Source organism: Sorghum bicolor, chromosome 1 (assembly GCF_000003195.3).
Source record: "Sorghum bicolor cultivar BTx623 chromosome 1, Sorghum_bicolor_NCBIv3, whole genome shotgun sequence".
Classification (NCBI taxonomy): domain Eukaryota; kingdom Viridiplantae; phylum Streptophyta; class Magnoliopsida; order Poales; family Poaceae; genus Sorghum; species Sorghum bicolor.
In genome coordinates this window covers 14,610,020-14,626,328 of record NC_012870.2, presented here as the reverse complement: position 1 = coordinate 14,626,328, position 16,309 = coordinate 14,610,020, and the positions used below count along the sequence as shown (strand labels likewise).

Here is a 16,309-nt window from a genome sequence, read left to right as displayed (position 1 = left end):
TGGTCAATTCTTTAACTCAATACTATGTTAGGGTTGTATTTTTTCCGGATCTTTTTGCATGATTTCTCCCTTGGTAACATGTCGTTGTCGCCCCTTGTCACACAGGAATAGTGAAAGTATCTGAATCATTTTGTTCTACTTGTCTTGTCTCAGGTTATTACCGGAACAACTTCAGATAGATTGGGTGAAGAGCTGACCCTGCGGCGAGTGACTCAGCACACGAGGTGCTCAACTCAACAGGTTGTTATCGCATTTTTTTTATACATACATAAACCCTGTTTCACAGTTTTAAACGGCTCCGGCTCGCACTTTGATATAGTGAGCAGGAGAGAGAGTCTGAGCCGGTAATGGGAAAAAAAAATAGCGATTTCACCAATTTATAGTTTAATTTAAGGGAAGATAGAAAAACAACTTCTCACTAAAGTACATAAAGGAGTCAAAGCTCGAGCCACCGAAAGCTCTACCAAATAGGGCTATGGTATATTATGTTTTTATTTTGACTACAAAAAATTAACCCGAGGACTCTTTCTTTGTGGGTCAGACTAAATAGTATTTAGGTGAGACCTAAATGTTTATCTATAGTGACAAATTTTGTGAGACAATTTAAATGATATAGTGACATTTTTTATAAAACGAAATGAGTACACAACATGTTAGAGTACATCGACTTGTTACCTGTAGGTATTGTATATGGAATGTTCTGAAAATATTTGTACTTTTGTTTATTATTATTTTCAAAATTTTGAAGAAGTGACTTTTTTGTCCGAGCAATCAGTGTTAGGTTTGACTAAAACATATGTGAAGATAGTACATCCTACAATGATTTACTGGCTTGATAAAGTCTTTTTTTTGTCCCAATGTCTTTTTCTTTTATGTCACTCGTGACTCCATGATTCATGATTATCCTTTAAGCCAGTCTTAGGAGTTTCAAGTGAATTTCATTTGCATTAAATAGGTTATCATATAGATATTTTTAGTGACATGACAGTGTATTTAAAAAGAGAGATAAAACTCTTTTGGTACAGTTATCAACTCTCCATGAGTCTTAAAGCTAAATGTTTTTGAAATCGTAGAATAAAAATCTCCATTGAGAGTGGGTGTTTGATCCAAGTTTCATTTCACTTTGTATAACATGGCAGTCTTACAAATAACGCCATAAAACTCACCATTAAAACTGGCCATAGTTTGATATTGTATCCCTGATTTTGCTGATTTCATCTCTGCCATAATCCACCGTCCATTTATTTCTCCAAGGACCTTAATTTCTCATCATCTTTTAGTAATACTCTCTCTGTATTGGATTTAAACGTTGTTTAAGACAGCGACACGGTCTTTAAAACACAAAATTAACCTCTTATTTTTATAAAAAAAAATGTTTAGGAAAAAATGATATATGTATATTTTTATGAAAGTATTTTTTAAGACAAATCTATTTATATAATTTTCACATTTGCAAACTCAGAAATTTAAAAGTTATTAATGATTTATAATCCCAACATAGTCCAAAACGACAGTACAATCTAGCCGTTTTTTTTTTCTAACATCAATCCATAATTTATGAGTCTTAAATTAATTATCTTAACATAACAGTTTCGTTATCCAAACGTACAACGATCCGCGCGCGATCGATGGATCGTGGGGAAAAAAAAGAAAGAAAACAGAAACCAGAAACCAAAACCAAAACCAAAACCGCACCGTCGTCACGGACGATGAACACGCGGCAGGAGAGCAGAGCAGAACGGGCATGCGATACGCAACTAGGAGTAGGTGCCGCGGGGCGTGGCGTGGAGGCGCGGAGTGAGTGCCGCCTCCCTCCCGTCCACCGGGTGGTTGTTGAGTCGCTCAAGGTGCGCGCGGGCGGGCAGAAATCGCGCCAAGGCGAGGAGAGGAGGGGCCCGTGCAAACCGCGCGCGCGGCCTGAGCCTGAGCCTGACCTGGGCACGTGGAAGAAACCGTGGTCCAATCCGGCGGAGAGAGCAGAGAGGAGGGCGAGGGGCAAAGGAAAGGAAAGCGCATCGCAGGCCACACCACAACTGCCGCTGCCGCCTCCTCGTCCTCGTCCTCGGCTGGGCTCCTCCCCCCTTCTTCCCTTCCCCTCTCTCTCACCGCCACACCCCACACCCGGGCACGCGGCTCACAGTGCCAGGAGAGGAGGGCCGTTGCCGGGGCCGGAGCCGGGCCACCCCTCTCTTCTCCGCCACCTACTCTTCCTTCTCCCTTTCCTTGTTGTTCCTCCCTCTCCCTCTCCCTCTCGCTCTCTCTCTCTCCAGGACTAGGAGGACTAGGGTCGCCTCGCCGCCAGCCAACCAGGCGCGCACACGCTCCTTCCGGTCCGGTCCGGCCGTCCCCGCACTTCTTCATTCCCGGCCCACTGCTCGCACACAAATACTACTACTACTACTACTACTACTGTGACTCCGTGAGGGAGCAACAGGAGGAGGAAGCAGAGGAGGGGGAAGGCATTTGTGTTCCTTGCTAGTAGGAAGGAGTACAGGACTGCGCCGCTCCCCGGCTCTCCTCTCCTGCTGCCGGCCGGCTTCCCGGCCTCTTCGCCCCTTGCCATGTCCACCATGGGTATCCCTCTCTCTCTCTCTCTCTGGATGAATCATGAATGCTCCCCAAGACCAAGAATCTTTTTTTTTTATCTCTTCCTGTGTGTGCTGCCATGCCTGTGCCGGCTGCTGTTTCATCTTCCCTGCCGCTCCTGGACGGATTGCGGCGCCACTCCTCATCTTCTCCTCTGCGCTGCTGCTGTAGGATTCAGTTCTGTTCTGTATGCTGCCCTCTTTTTGGTTTTTTTTTTTTTGTTGGGGGGTACTGCCCTCTTCTTGGTTCTTGGCTTCTTGCCTTCTTGGAACTGACGGCTGCTTGCAAAACCCATGATGATTCCATTCCATGCCATGATTCCTTAATTGAATTGTCATCCGGCTCTCCGTTCACACATTCCTCCTCTTTATTTTATCCTTTTTTTGGTTAATTAAATTAAAAAAATATACAATTTTCATTAGTCTTCTTCGCACATGTGTTTCATTTCATCTCTGTTTCTTGCCGTTCTGTACCGTACATGGAGAGGAGGATTGCTGCTCTGCGCCGGAGGCCGGAGCTGATGAATGGTTATTAACATGTGGCTGTACTGGCTGTGGGCGCAGATGAAGGCTACGGCCCTACTTGGGACAGCGACGACGAATACGACAACTTCATACGCAAGATGAACCCGCCAAGGTACGGTGCCCTCTGAATCATTCACTCCCGTCCTGCCGCACTCGTCAACACCCCTGTACAGTATTACTAGTGTTGAAAAAAAAGATGGCATGTGCATGTATGTGTCAAGCCTGAATAACCCTGGTTATTTTTTGGCGATTGCTCGCAGGATCGTCATCGATAATGAGTCCTCAGCAGAGGCTACAATTGTGAGGGTATGTTCCTCTGGTTAATTTGCTCGATCGAATCGAATCGCTTCGCTTCATTTCCGCGGTTGATTATGAGGTTTACCGTTCTGCTACTTTTCTCCATGGTCTCACAATTTGTAGGTAGATAGTGCAAATGAATATGGGATACTGCTGGAAGTGATCCAGGTCATGATTGATCTCAACCTTGTCATCAGCAAGGCGTATATAACCTCGGATGGTGGATGGTTCATGGATGGTGAGCTCCTCCTACCCTGCCATACGCGTATAGCCTGATTGCACGCACCTGTCTGTTGTTCCGTCTTGTGATTTTGTCTCAACCAATCAAAGCTAAACAAACTTGGTAATCATATCTGCTTTCCTGCTGTGGTTTTCAGTATTCAATGTGACCGATAAGGAAGGGAAGAAGATCAAAGATGAGGCAACCCTCACACAGATTGAAGATTACATCAGAAAGGTATGCATGATCATATCAACCAAACCAATTATGCCTCCTCGGTACTCTAGTGTGTCGTCCTAAGATTAACAAATGTTGTTGGAACATGGGTTAGTCCTTGGGTGCAGATTCAAGATACATTCCTTCCCGCCGGAGATCAGTAGACGTGGCCGCAGCAGCTGATCACAATGTCATCGAGCTGACAGGGACGGACAGGCCAGGCCTGCTCTCTGAAGTCAGCGCGGTGCTCGCGAGCCTCAAGTGCAACGTGGTCAGCGCCGAGATCTGGACACACAACGCCCGAGCTGCGGCCGTGATGCGAGTCACTGACGAGGACACCAGGCTGGCAGTCACAGACACCGAGAGGCTGGAGAGGATTAGGGAGAAGCTGTCGTACCTGCTCCGCGGAGGCAACCTCTCCCGGGGAGCCGCCATGGCGGTGTCGTCGGGGACTGCCACCACGCACACCGAGAGAAGGCTGCACCAGATGATGCTTGATGACTGCGACTATGAGCAGCTCCAGCAGCTAGCTCCGGGGCAGTCTCAGAGGCCTAATGTCACCGTGAGGAACTGGAACGACAAGGACTACTCGGTGGTGACTATCAGATGCAAGGACAGGCCCAAGCTTCTGTTCGACACGGTTTGCACTCTGACGGACCTGCAGTATGTTGTTTTCCATGCGAACATTGATGCCAAGGACAATCAGGCTTACCAGGTGAGTATACTGATCCGGACATCTCTCACTAGTCATTGGCATTATTTATCTACTTCCACTAAAATTCTGGTTCAAGGAAAACTGTGTGACATTTACATGGACGTTGCCTGCTCCGTTGTAGGAATTCTATGTAAGGCATGTGAATGGATCACCAATGAACACTGAAACTGAGAGATTGCGAGTCATCCAATGCCTTGAAGCAGCCATTGAGCGGAGGGTATCAGAGGTAACAATTCCATGCACATCTGAGATCACGTCACCTTAAAAACTGCAAAACCACTAATCATGCAGCTTTAAATTGAAAACCGACCTTGTTTCATCTTCTGATTGTCCCAGGGTGTCAAGCTTGAGCTGTGCACTAATGACAAGGTCGGGCTACTGTCCGAGGTCACCCGCATCTTCCGTGAGAACAGCCTGACTGTTACAAGAGCAGAGGTGACCACGAGGGGCAGGATGGCTGTGAACACATTCTACGTCCGTGGTTCCACGGGAGAGGATGTTGATCAGAAGGCAATAGACTCCATCAGGCAAGCCATAGGCCACAGCCTTCAGGTGAAAGGCCAGCCTGAGCCACAGGAGGCGCAGAAGAAAGAGTCCCCCACATGGTTCCTCTTTGCCAACTTGTTTCGGCCGAGGTCTCTCTACAGTTTCGGGTTCATGCGCTGACCACAACGTCCTGATTGTTTCCAAGAATCGCTGTGTAATAAGTTCATCGTTCATGAAGCAATCCAGGAAATGAACATCTTCAGAAGGTGGAAGCCCTCATTCTGCCCCAATAGTGCAGGTTTGGCATATAGGTAGCAAATGGGGGTTGTTCATATGTCGTCATCATCTGTAAATATGCTGATTTTCACTTTATGACTGCATTTGTACATGTAACATGTAAATTAAAGGACGTAAATATAAGCTGTACAGAATATGGTTAAATCCCAGATTTGCGGAAACTGTTGAAACGTCATAAAAAGCCCGTGCCTTTTCTCCCAACTATTTCCAGTCTTTCCAATGAGATGAGAGGAGAAGGCATCCGTTAACTTCTTTTTACCTTTTTCCCTAAAAAAAACTTCTTTTTATCTTGTTCCGAATGAGAGGCCGAGTCGGCTTGCTTTGCTCTCAAATTATTGCAGCTGTCCTGGGCCACTGGTAGGAATATGCATGACAGCAATGGCTGCTTCCAAGTTATGTGGCTGGAGGTTGGATGCAAGTCAGTAGTCAAAAGCAAGCATTGCAGCGGTGATTGCCGTACCTGAAGCTTTGGTGATGGAGACCACATTGCACCAAGTTGCTGTCTAATGCAGACAAAACTGCATCAACATGAGATCCAGCTTCTGTGGCTGGTCTTATCATCCTGTCATCTAACATAATCTCCGATATGCGAACTACAATCGCCGATGATGAGGCGGTGACGTCGCACCCTGCTAGAGGTTTGGCAGCCTGACCTGTGCCTGAAAGTCCCAGTGGTGAGCTGAGCCATCCATAAGGGTTAGGGTAGCTGAAATAAGAATCTAAAAATAGGCAGCACTAGAGTTGGGTTCAGAATGTTTTGTCACAATCTAGGACCTCTCAATGCCCATCAACAGTGCTGCTTTTGGCAACTTGTGATGATTGGCCGATAGCACAAACTTGTGCTTTCGATCGGTGACATCTGATTCACAAGGGCATATCAGAACACCAATAATGCTCCATCGGGGTCAGAACTTGGTCAGAAGTGGAGCCTGTCAGTTTCCGCACTTCAGCAGCAGCATGACATTGTTGAACAGCAAAGCAGAGCATTGGAGCCGGCGCAAATGCGCCATTGGAAGAAGCACGCCATACTCACAAGGGATCCAGTGGATTCGTCTCGACGACGGCGAAGTGGCATGTCCTGTAAAGCAGTTAGGCACAAGTAGGCATCAAGAGCCACGCGGCATAAGCACGATTGTAACCTTTGTTGCTCTCCACATGTAAGAAACCCAGCATTTGAGCAGCACCAAGTACCAACAAAATTTAACCTTTCATGCACAAGAACACAAGTGCAAAAGCAGTCGTACTTTGGATAGTGGTAAAATCTATTGTTCCCTCCGTTCCAAATGGTACTCCCTCTAACGCAGTCACGACAATTTCATTGTGGGAGTTTCATGATATTAAATAAGTTGGTATGATAAAATAAAGAGAGATGATAAAAGTTTTATATGATAAAATGAGTTTTATAGAGATATGCCCTGTTACTAACACATGAAAGTTTCGTAAATTGAGAGATGAAGCCTGCCTGCCTAACGGTTGTCATTCTAGTCTTTTACATTTGTCTCAAATTGGTTGTTATTCTCGCTTTCTGAAGTACATTATTTTTTTCCATCTCTATCTACTGGTGGTTATTCTCACTTCCTAAAGTACATTTCTTTTTTCAATACATCTCTATCTGCGTCTATCTTCTTCTAGACCACATGTTTTTCACTCATTAATCCCCGTGCCCAAAGAGAAAATATGTGACAGAGTAAGTCAGTTCACTTTTATCTTTAAGTTACACTTCTCTAGGTTTGACCAAGTTCATTAAAAACTTAACAAACATCTCAAACGCAAATAAGATTTATCATGAATTATATTTTGATAGTGCATTTATTTAATATGGTAGATGTTAGTATATTTTTCTATAACTTGGTCAAAGTTAGATAGGTTTGGCTTGAAACAGAACTAAAGCAATAATTTTAAACGAGGGTAGTATAGAACACTAGTAGTAATGATTTTTCTAGTACAAAACTGTGTCCAAAATTGACATACCCATAGGGCTAAGTGGCTAACATGTCATAGAGTACAAGAAAAATGGAAATAACAAAAACTCTTCACTGTGCTTAGGAAAATTACTATGGCACCAGTATAACACAGAGAAGAGCAACTCCACGGTACAAGAGAAATAAAGTCTTTGCCAAGTGTGGTAGTTTACCAAGGAGAAGCCCTTTGTAAAGTGTTTGTGGCATTGCAATGTTCTGGGCAAAGTTTTAAGCAGGTGAGAATGTTCCATAAGACTAAGAGGGGTATCTTGACCCTCTGCTTTTGTAGTCAGTCAGGACAAACTTAAGTTGGACTGCGCAGCTCACAATACAGTAATCAGCTAGATCCACCTCCAGTACCGCGGGAAAAGGATGAACAAACTAAGTGGCAAGGGGCAACATAAGCCGTATATTTACACTGGCCGAACTGCTCCTGAAATATATAGTATCAACGCCTCCTTTTCCTGCCCTTTCCTTTCCCCAGTTGTCCAGATTTGAAAGCACTTTCCTGTTCTTGAAGGAACGCCATGGCTTTTCCATACATCTCAGCTCTCTCTTCATCTCGCTTCATCCTCTCTTTCTCCTTCACAGCAGACAGGAAATAATTATCTTTTTGCAGCTCACGCTTCGCCCCCTTCATCTCACTCTTGACACGCTTCCTCAGTTTTTTCATTTGTGCCCTTTCTCGGTCAGGATCATAATCAAGACCCTTGATGTAGCTGCAGAAAATAGTACATTGATCAACAGATGTTAAAACATTTTTTCTACATTAGAACAACAATTAGACCTATGATAAGTTGAGAACAAAACAGGACAGAATGGTGTATACTGAAAACATATAATACCAAAAAATACATACTTCTCTTCGAACTTTGGATTCAATTGCTTGATTGGTTCGGGCTTCTTCTTCCGCATTCGGAGGGGCTCTCTTGAAGCATGGTGTTCATCACTAATCTTTTTAACCAAGTCAATGATTTCATGGAAAATGTCTTGTAACGAGTCAGGCAACTCAGATCTCTCCAAAATTTCTTGCAGCAAAGAGGATATTGGAAGGAAGATTTCTGGGAAAGAGCATAGCCCTTCATGTATAATAACAAAACCTCTTAAACATTCTACCACAGATAAAAGTACACCAGCCCTGCCAGAAAATATACTTGACTGTAAGACAACAAAAAAGAGAACCACTACGAACAATCATGAAACCATAACAACCATATACTTACTTAAAGTTATCAGATGAGAAATAAGGGGCGTCAGGATCCATGCCAACTATTTCTAGGATATTCACTGGATTCACCTCATGCACTTGATCATGGATACTGAGCCATGGTTTTAAAGTCTTGAGCTCCATAAATTGATCATTAATCTATAACCAAGATGATATTTTGCTTAATATCAAACTAGAAAAAAAAGGATCAACGTCTGAATTAGTAATCACCTGATTGTGCAGATGAGTTCCCACTTTTCCTTTAAGAGATGTTACCAAAAGAGATTGCAGAAAGCCAACTGCTTCAGGACAGAACTTTTTAGATTCTTTAGTAACCTACAGATGAAAAATTTGGAAAGAAACAAGGATACACTACTGTCAGAAAACGATATGGAAAAACTAGTATATATACACATATCAATATAAGAAAGGAGGCATTGGAAAGTGATTAATCACTTCTGGACTAGTTTAAGGTCCTCCTTGGTACTGTATGAAAGTTAAAAGGGAGATTCAGCTCCAGTTTCTAAGGTCTAAATATCCATTCATCAATTGGCTAAAAATCTTGAAGAACTTATAACAATCATTACACATTCTGAAAAGAAACTAAAACACAGGATAAGTTCAAAAGCATACCACAAGCACCATTGAACACAAGAAAGAACCAACAGCAACATCTCGACCAGATTGTATAGGGCACCGCATCAGATATTCGCACATAAGTAGAAGCAATGGAGTTGCAACAACATGGCGGAAGTCGGAGCACGGAAAAATAAGAGACCATAATCTCAGCAGAAGTAATGTCTTCAAATTTGGCCAGCTGCTCTTTCCTGGAAATAATATTTAAAGGAGGCGGCATGGTAAAAAAGCACATTAATCATAACAAAATAAATTTCCAATAAACCATGTCATTTATTATCTCACAAACCTGGAACCTTAATATCTTCGCATAGACGGGTACGTGTATGAATAAGTCGTTCTCTTGCACAGATGGCAGCAAAATATGGAGTTTCTCCACTCATCTCAATTAAAGGCTTAACAAGTGTGTCAATTATTCTGAACTTCACTGGACTTTGGGTAGCTAAAGTTGCAAAGTACTGCAGAAGAACACCATAGAAAACCTGCCAAAGGGATCTGAATATTAGGGAACAAGTTGTGAAAAGGATAAGTTAGTCGGAAGTAAATGTGATATGATAAGGAGTTCAACTGTTACTTACTTGCATTTTCCTTCGGTTTTCAGCTGCAAGCCTTATTGAATTGCAAGTGCGTATACGACTAATAATCTCAACTATTTCGGCTTCTGAACGACCATCTAGCAAAGAGGATAGATCTTTCAGGTCATTTGGTGCATCAATAACAAAAGGAATACTGCCATCCTTGACCTGTGGTTTCACATCAGATTCTCCTTTCAAATTGTGTGCAACTTTTTCCACCACTTTGCCATTGATCTCTTGTTCTTTCTCTTTGAAATCCTCCATTTCATCATCTCCTACATCAACCTCATCATCATCACTTTGTTCCCAATCTCTAGCAGACATATTACCAAAGTCATTGTCACTGGAGTCTTCTTCAGAATCTTCTTCATCATCAGCCCCATCATCACTAGCATTTTCATCATCGCTTTCTCCATCATCGGATGCTGCTGCATCATCACCAATCTTTCTACCTTCCCTTTCATAAATTTCATCAACCCATCCCTTTTTCTTTCCTATTGACTCATCCAAAGAGAAGGAATCACCAAGATCATCTCCAGATATAGGTTTTGAGTTACCTAGCTTCATGTGCTTATCGTCCTCGTTGTCATCGTCCTCATCAGATGAATCAGCAGTTCCAAGCATTCTTTTTTGGCGTTCCTCCTACAAGGAAGACCAGTATCAAGACAATTCAATGTCAATATTTCATTACTCCAGGAAAAAAAAAGATTAGACATGAAGGGATTACAAGCTTAAACATAATAGTCATATCGAATTTTGGATCATCATAAGGTACTTGCACTAGAACAATTCAGATAAGAAACTTAACTAAAACCGTATGCAACATATGGGAAGAGAGAACCCTTAAATAAAAGCAACAATGCTTAAGTCCAGTGCTAAATTAATATCAAACAAACCTCCAACTTCTCAAGACGTTCTTTCTCTTCTTGTGCTATTTCCTCTGGGGTTTTAGTTCTATCAGAAGGCCGAGCACGTTGATCCATCACCATTTCTTTCACCAGTTTTTCATATGTATCTGCCTTCAACTGACATGTATTAAGATAACAAAATAGAAACAGATTTAGTATCATGAACTAGAAGTGTGCAACTCCATGTAAAACATGAAGCTTTGTCCGTGACTAACAACTAAAATTTGTGAAAAAAAAAACTCAAAAAGAGAATAGCAAAGTGGCATACACATCCTGCAAAGCCACTGATTAACCATACCCTATGCATCACCTTGTTAATATATAGCTCCTGATACTATATGTTCTGGTAGAAAGCTCTGAAAGAAATGGACAGTATTTTGGTTACTGATGATTAAAAAAAGGATCACCTTGTTAAAAATCTCCTTCCCCGTCAAGCCAGCACTTGAATCATTTTTATTCACCTTGACCTTAGCTGAATCAGTTAAGGACAATAACGCCTGTGTCTGGGCCAATGATGCAAAATCACTGTCTAACTTGTCCACAAGATGTTCATCCTCTTCCCTCTCCTTGGCTCTTTGGGCCTGCATCAATAGAGCAAATTGTATTGAAAGTTATGTGACGTCACTAAGAATTTCCAAATTCCAAGAAATATGTAATCTAAAAGATTGAAAACAGAACAAGTATTATAGGTGACAAATCAGGTAGTGCTTAGCATTAAGCTCCGAGAGCTTGGTACTCCAGACTAAGCTGTAAGTTGCAAGATCTGGGTTTTATTCCATCTAAGTCAGATACATCCAGTTTCACGAAGAGGAACGGCAGGCGAAGCACAGCCCTACACGATGAGAATGACAGGAGCATGGGCGGAGCCAGGATTTGAGCATAGGGGGCCATTTAAGCCGACAGCAACCATACACAATGAATTGCATACAACACAATAGCATAGATAATATCTAAATAAAAATTTATTTTACAAGATACATAAAAACTAAATTTTTTGGTGAATTTACAAAGAAAAAGTGAACAAATTTATTTTTAACAATTCGGGCATAACTATATTGTCCTCATATATGTTGACGATATTATTGTGACAAGCTCTTCGAAATCTGCTATCTCAACTTTACTTCAAAAGTTAAGTAGTGAATTTGCACTCACAGACTTAGGAGATTTACACTTCTTCTTGGGTATTGAAGTAAAGAAAACAGATGGTGGAATCTTGTAAACACAAGATAAATATGCTCTAGAACTACTTGGAAGAGCTGGTATGAAGAAAATTGGAGAAGCTGTTAGTTTATAGCTCTAGAACTACTTGGAAGAGCTGGCATGAAGAACATCGGAGAAGCTGTCAGTTTATAGTGGAGATCCACTCAGTTCAGAAGAAAGCTCAAGGTATAGAAGTGTTGCTGGAGCTTTAAAATATTTAACGTTCACTGGACCTGACATTGCTTTTGCTGTAAATAAGGCATGCCAGATATGTAAAGAATACTGTGCGAGTTGGTCAAGAAAATCGAAAGTCACCTTTGATACTATGAGTGCCTTCTCTGATGCTGATTGGGCAGGATGCATAGATGATAGAAAATCCACTGGAGGGTTTGCTGTGTTTCTTAGTTATAACCTTATATCTTGGAGTGCTAGAAAACAGCCCACTGTATCTCTTTTCAAGTACTGAAGCTGTGTATAAAGCTTTAGCCAGTGCTACAGCAGAATTGGTTTGGATGCAGTCTTTGCTTGATGAATTGAAAACTGTTTTGAAACAACCACCATGTCTATGGTGTGATAACATGGGAGCCAAATATTTATCATCCAATCCGGTGTTCCATACAAGGACAAGACACATTGAGATTGATTATCATTTTGTTAGAGAAAGGGTCTCTAAAGGACAACTTCAGATTCGATTTATAGCTTCACAAGATCAGTTAGCCAATGGCTTTACCAAAGCGTTGTCCTCACAGAGTCTAGAAAAATTTCGAAGCAATCTTAACTTGAGGAAGCTAAGATTGAGGGAGGCTGTTAGATAGAGTCTTGAACTCTTGATTCATATAAATCTAGAGATATTTCAGTTTAGTTTCTTGTACAAGTCAGTTATGACTAGAGTCCGAATATGTCATGAGATAGTTCCTCGTGTGTAATCATACTCTGTAATCTTCCAGCAGAAATATATCACATAATTTGTTAAAATAAGTATGTTATCACTTATTAGCATAGTACATAAGTGGAACTGTTGATGGGTGCATGGTCAGCATTGTCAGTGTCCGGGAAGACAAGACATACAAAGCTAGATTCAGCTTTCTTTGGTGTAGGAAGAAGTCAGAAATGTTTGGGATACATCCCAAAAGGTTTGTGAAAAAGCAAAAGCACCAAGAATTCAACACATTGAGATGGAAGTACCAAGAGTTGAACACAATGAAGTAAGCAGCTATTAAAAGTTTGGAACTCAATATGTTCTAGACCAATGACCGTATTTTCGTTGAGGCTTCAGAACAATAGTTGATGTCAGCGGAAGCCGAAAGGACAAACAAAGAATGAACCCTTAGGTTATACTAAAGGGAAAGATTTTGTTCTAGGTAACACTACCAGGCCATGACATACTAAACAAAACAGGGCTCATTGAGAGAAGAGTTAGATCACACATGATACCCACCTTATAAAATTTACTCTTTGAAATGATCTCCGACATAACTTCCTTCTTGCTCTTCTGCCCCTGCTAACACAAAATAACTAGAATGAGGTCACCTTATATGGATCACATTCACATGATTGCAATTACATCTCAGTTTCTCACTGTGGCTATGAAACTCACATGTGTTTCTTGGGGCAGATCAGTCACTGAAGGATGGTCATCACTTTGGAGAGATAAGCGCTTCTTTGAAAGGACCATTTTACCTGGAAGTATAAAGATTGAAAGGACAATGAACAACACATAAACATAACATGAACTGATATGTGTTACAATTATTTATAATGCTGTAATATTATCACCATTCTTATTCTCTCTGGCATTGAGGTAAAAAGCTCAAAATGGCATAATAAATCCAGCAAATGTTTTTCGCAATGCAAAGGGATAACTACAATAACTAGTTATTGAAGCGTCAAGAGTACTAACGCGAGATTTATACATCCACATCAAAATAACTTATGTTCTACTCTCAGTACTAACAGAAAGTGAGCCCAAACAAGAATAGGGAGAACAATGTGAAATCAGAAGATCACACTGCAGTCTGGCATCCAGTTAACAGTGATGTTATAATTGTGTAACAGAAAAGAAGTGCTCGTACCAAACATAATGTGGATTCACATATACAGTAGACAATCTCGCATGATCTAGAACTGGGGAGGATTGTATTCCAACCAGAGAGACAATAATAATGTACCTTCCTCGTCGCTCCCATCATCTAGAGGCACCTCTTCATCAAAATCATCCTTTTCCGAGAGCATGTTATGAACATTGATTTCGTCTTCATCGTCATCAGATAGATTGTACTTGCTTTCTCGTTTCAACTTGGCCTAGAAACCAATAGAAGAATGGGTTGATAAACGATACCGGTTGGTCTCTTTTGCACCCAAGCATGTCAATGTCGTGAGAAATGCTAGAAATGTCGGCGTGGCTCTTCAATTAATGAACTATCTCTTGTCGCAACATACCAAGCGCTCACGTTGCTGGCGAAGGATGGCCTTGTCGAACTCGGGCAGAGCGTCGTCCCTCTCGCCGATACGCCGGTCGTGGAACACGGACGACTTGCCGCTCTCCATGAACTCCTTGAGCAGCGTGTTCTCCCTCTGCGGCGACAAGGCAAGAGGAATCAGCCCACCAAATCAACCGGCGGAAGCGCCGCTAAACTGAGTAAATTAGCAGCTGCTTACCTTGCGGATGGCCTCGGAGCGGGAGCGCGATACGCGCCGCTCCTCGCCCTTGCGCTTCTTGCCGAGCACGTCGAACTTGCGGCGCGACCAGATGGCCTCGAACGGGTTGCTCCGCTCCTCCGCCGCCGCGCCGCGAGCCTTCATGGCCACCTTGGCCGGGCCGTTCTTGCCCTTCTTCTTTCCTTTGCTCTTCTTCTTCTCGCCCGCCGCCGCCGCCGCCATGGGCTTCGTCTTCGCCATGGCCGGGACAGGAGGGGACTGGAGAGAGGTCCCGCTACCGCTAGGGTTTAGAGGTTTCTCTGAGAGAAAGGAGCTCGCTTCTCTGAGATTGAATGTTGGGCTGGTTCATATCATGGGCCACATATCACAATACACCAAGGGCCAAGGCCCAATAAGCAATAAACAACTTTCTCCAAATCCAAAAAGGGGTCTGTCTCAAAAAAAAACCAAAAAGGATCCTTCCTCTAAAAAATAAAGTAAAATAAAAAAAATCATTTCTTCCATGTAAAGTGCCATTGGCCTGTTTGGTTCTCCATCTATTCCTAGTCTTGCCAGCTTTCTAAGCCAGGGCATCTGAAGGCTGGCTAGTGCTATGTAAGATTAACTTGTTTGGTTGCTATGCTTAGGTAAATCTGGCTTAATTAGAGCATGTTTGGTTGCAAGAATTGTTTGGGTAAACTCACCTCATCTTTACAAAGGTGAGCTTACCTTCACCTACTGTCCTTTGAGCATTTTGTCAAACAGGTGAAAAACGCTACAACAATGAGCTCTCCCCCATGGTAGGCTAGAGGATGGAGCTTCTTTAATTCTGAACTCATTCCCCTAGATTGCAATCAGTCCGTCCTAAACTCGTTCCCTAGATTGCAATTGTGTCTGCCGAATCCCCAATCCCCAATGCCTTGCAGTTGCAGCACAGCAGCAGCAACCATGTTTGGGAGCCATGATTGGGAGCCGATGCAACATCAACAACCTACAGTTGGGAGCATGGGCGAACCTCATCAGAGCTCGTATAGACCTCATCGAACTCGCGTGCTCAGTGCGCTCAGCTCCCTGGCCGCTTTGTACTTGACCATGGTGGTTGTCTCCACTCCCTGCATCGTCATCACTGTCATTGAGGCAACTCGAGCACGCACCACGCCGACAGCCGTCGTCTTCTTCCGCAAGCACCGTGCGCTCGAGCACCGGGAGCACTATATGCGCGACTGCTGGACAAGCCCACGCCCGTCAACCTGGCACAAAAACTCTGCAGCTATGGCAACAACACCATCCTGGGCTATGCCGTCTAGATCTTCAGCACCGACAAAATCACCAACTCCACCTTGAGAAAAAGGGATAAGCAGATGCAGATGCCCGGCGGACCTCGGGAAGACGTCAGTGTGGGCGAGCGGAGCAGCGAGCAGCAGAGGAGTAGAGGACCGGCGGGCCGGAGGAGCACGGAGCATCGAGTGCGGGCGGTGACGATGGCTTAGCCAAGTCTGGCCACGGAAAAATGGATCCCCACCTCATTTTTCCAGAGCCTAACTAAGGGCTCTAAAGTGGCTTAGTTGGGCCTGACTATGGCCTATTTACAGACAACCAAACAACTAAAAATTGGCTTCCTAGCGTTTGGTTGGGGATGGCCACCCAACCAAACAGACCCATAAAGATAAAACATTATAAAAGACATTATTTTCTAGCGATAAAATATTAACAATAGCTCCTTCCACCTTATATTGCTTTTTTTGTACATTTTTTAAAAGGTGTTAGAAATGGTTTAGCACACGAGATGAGCAGAGCACTTTGAACCCAAGGACCAAAGATGAAAAAGAACAAATATGAATCAG

General features: G+C 42.9%; 2 protein-coding genes across 3 annotated transcripts; one reads left to right on the top strand and one right to left on the bottom strand.

The window, feature by feature from the left end:
* Positions 1,826–5,522, top strand: LOC8064528 (ACT domain-containing protein ACR4). The gene is made up of 8 exons (XM_002466802.2): positions 1,826–2,574; positions 3,150–3,222; positions 3,371–3,416; positions 3,531–3,645; positions 3,785–3,864; positions 3,959–4,558; positions 4,680–4,784; positions 4,895–5,522. The coding sequence occupies exons 1-8, from the start codon at positions 2,562–2,564 to the stop codon at positions 5,222–5,224; spliced, it is 1,362 nt and encodes a 453-aa protein (XP_002466847.1). The 5' UTR covers positions 1,826–2,561; the 3' UTR covers positions 5,225–5,522.
* Positions 7,235–14,787, bottom strand: LOC8064527 (nucleolar protein 14). Of its 2 annotated transcripts, none has more exons than XM_021459952.1 (14): positions 14,487–14,787; positions 14,268–14,402; positions 13,997–14,129; positions 13,426–13,508; positions 13,267–13,329; positions 11,036–11,209; positions 10,617–10,745; positions 9,724–10,362; positions 9,435–9,627; positions 9,143–9,336; positions 8,741–8,845; positions 8,526–8,668; positions 8,162–8,440; positions 7,235–8,021 (listed from the first exon to the last, which is right to left on the bottom strand). In XM_021459952.1, the coding sequence occupies exons 1-14, from the start codon at positions 14,724–14,726 to the stop codon at positions 7,751–7,753; spliced, it is 2,781 nt and encodes a 926-aa protein (XP_021315627.1). In that variant the 5' UTR covers positions 14,727–14,787; the 3' UTR covers positions 7,235–7,750. The 2 variants fall into 2 exon arrangements, with proteins under 2 accessions (XP_021315627.1, XP_002464264.1); XM_002464219.2 differs by having other exon boundaries at positions 7,293–8,021; positions 13,267–13,326.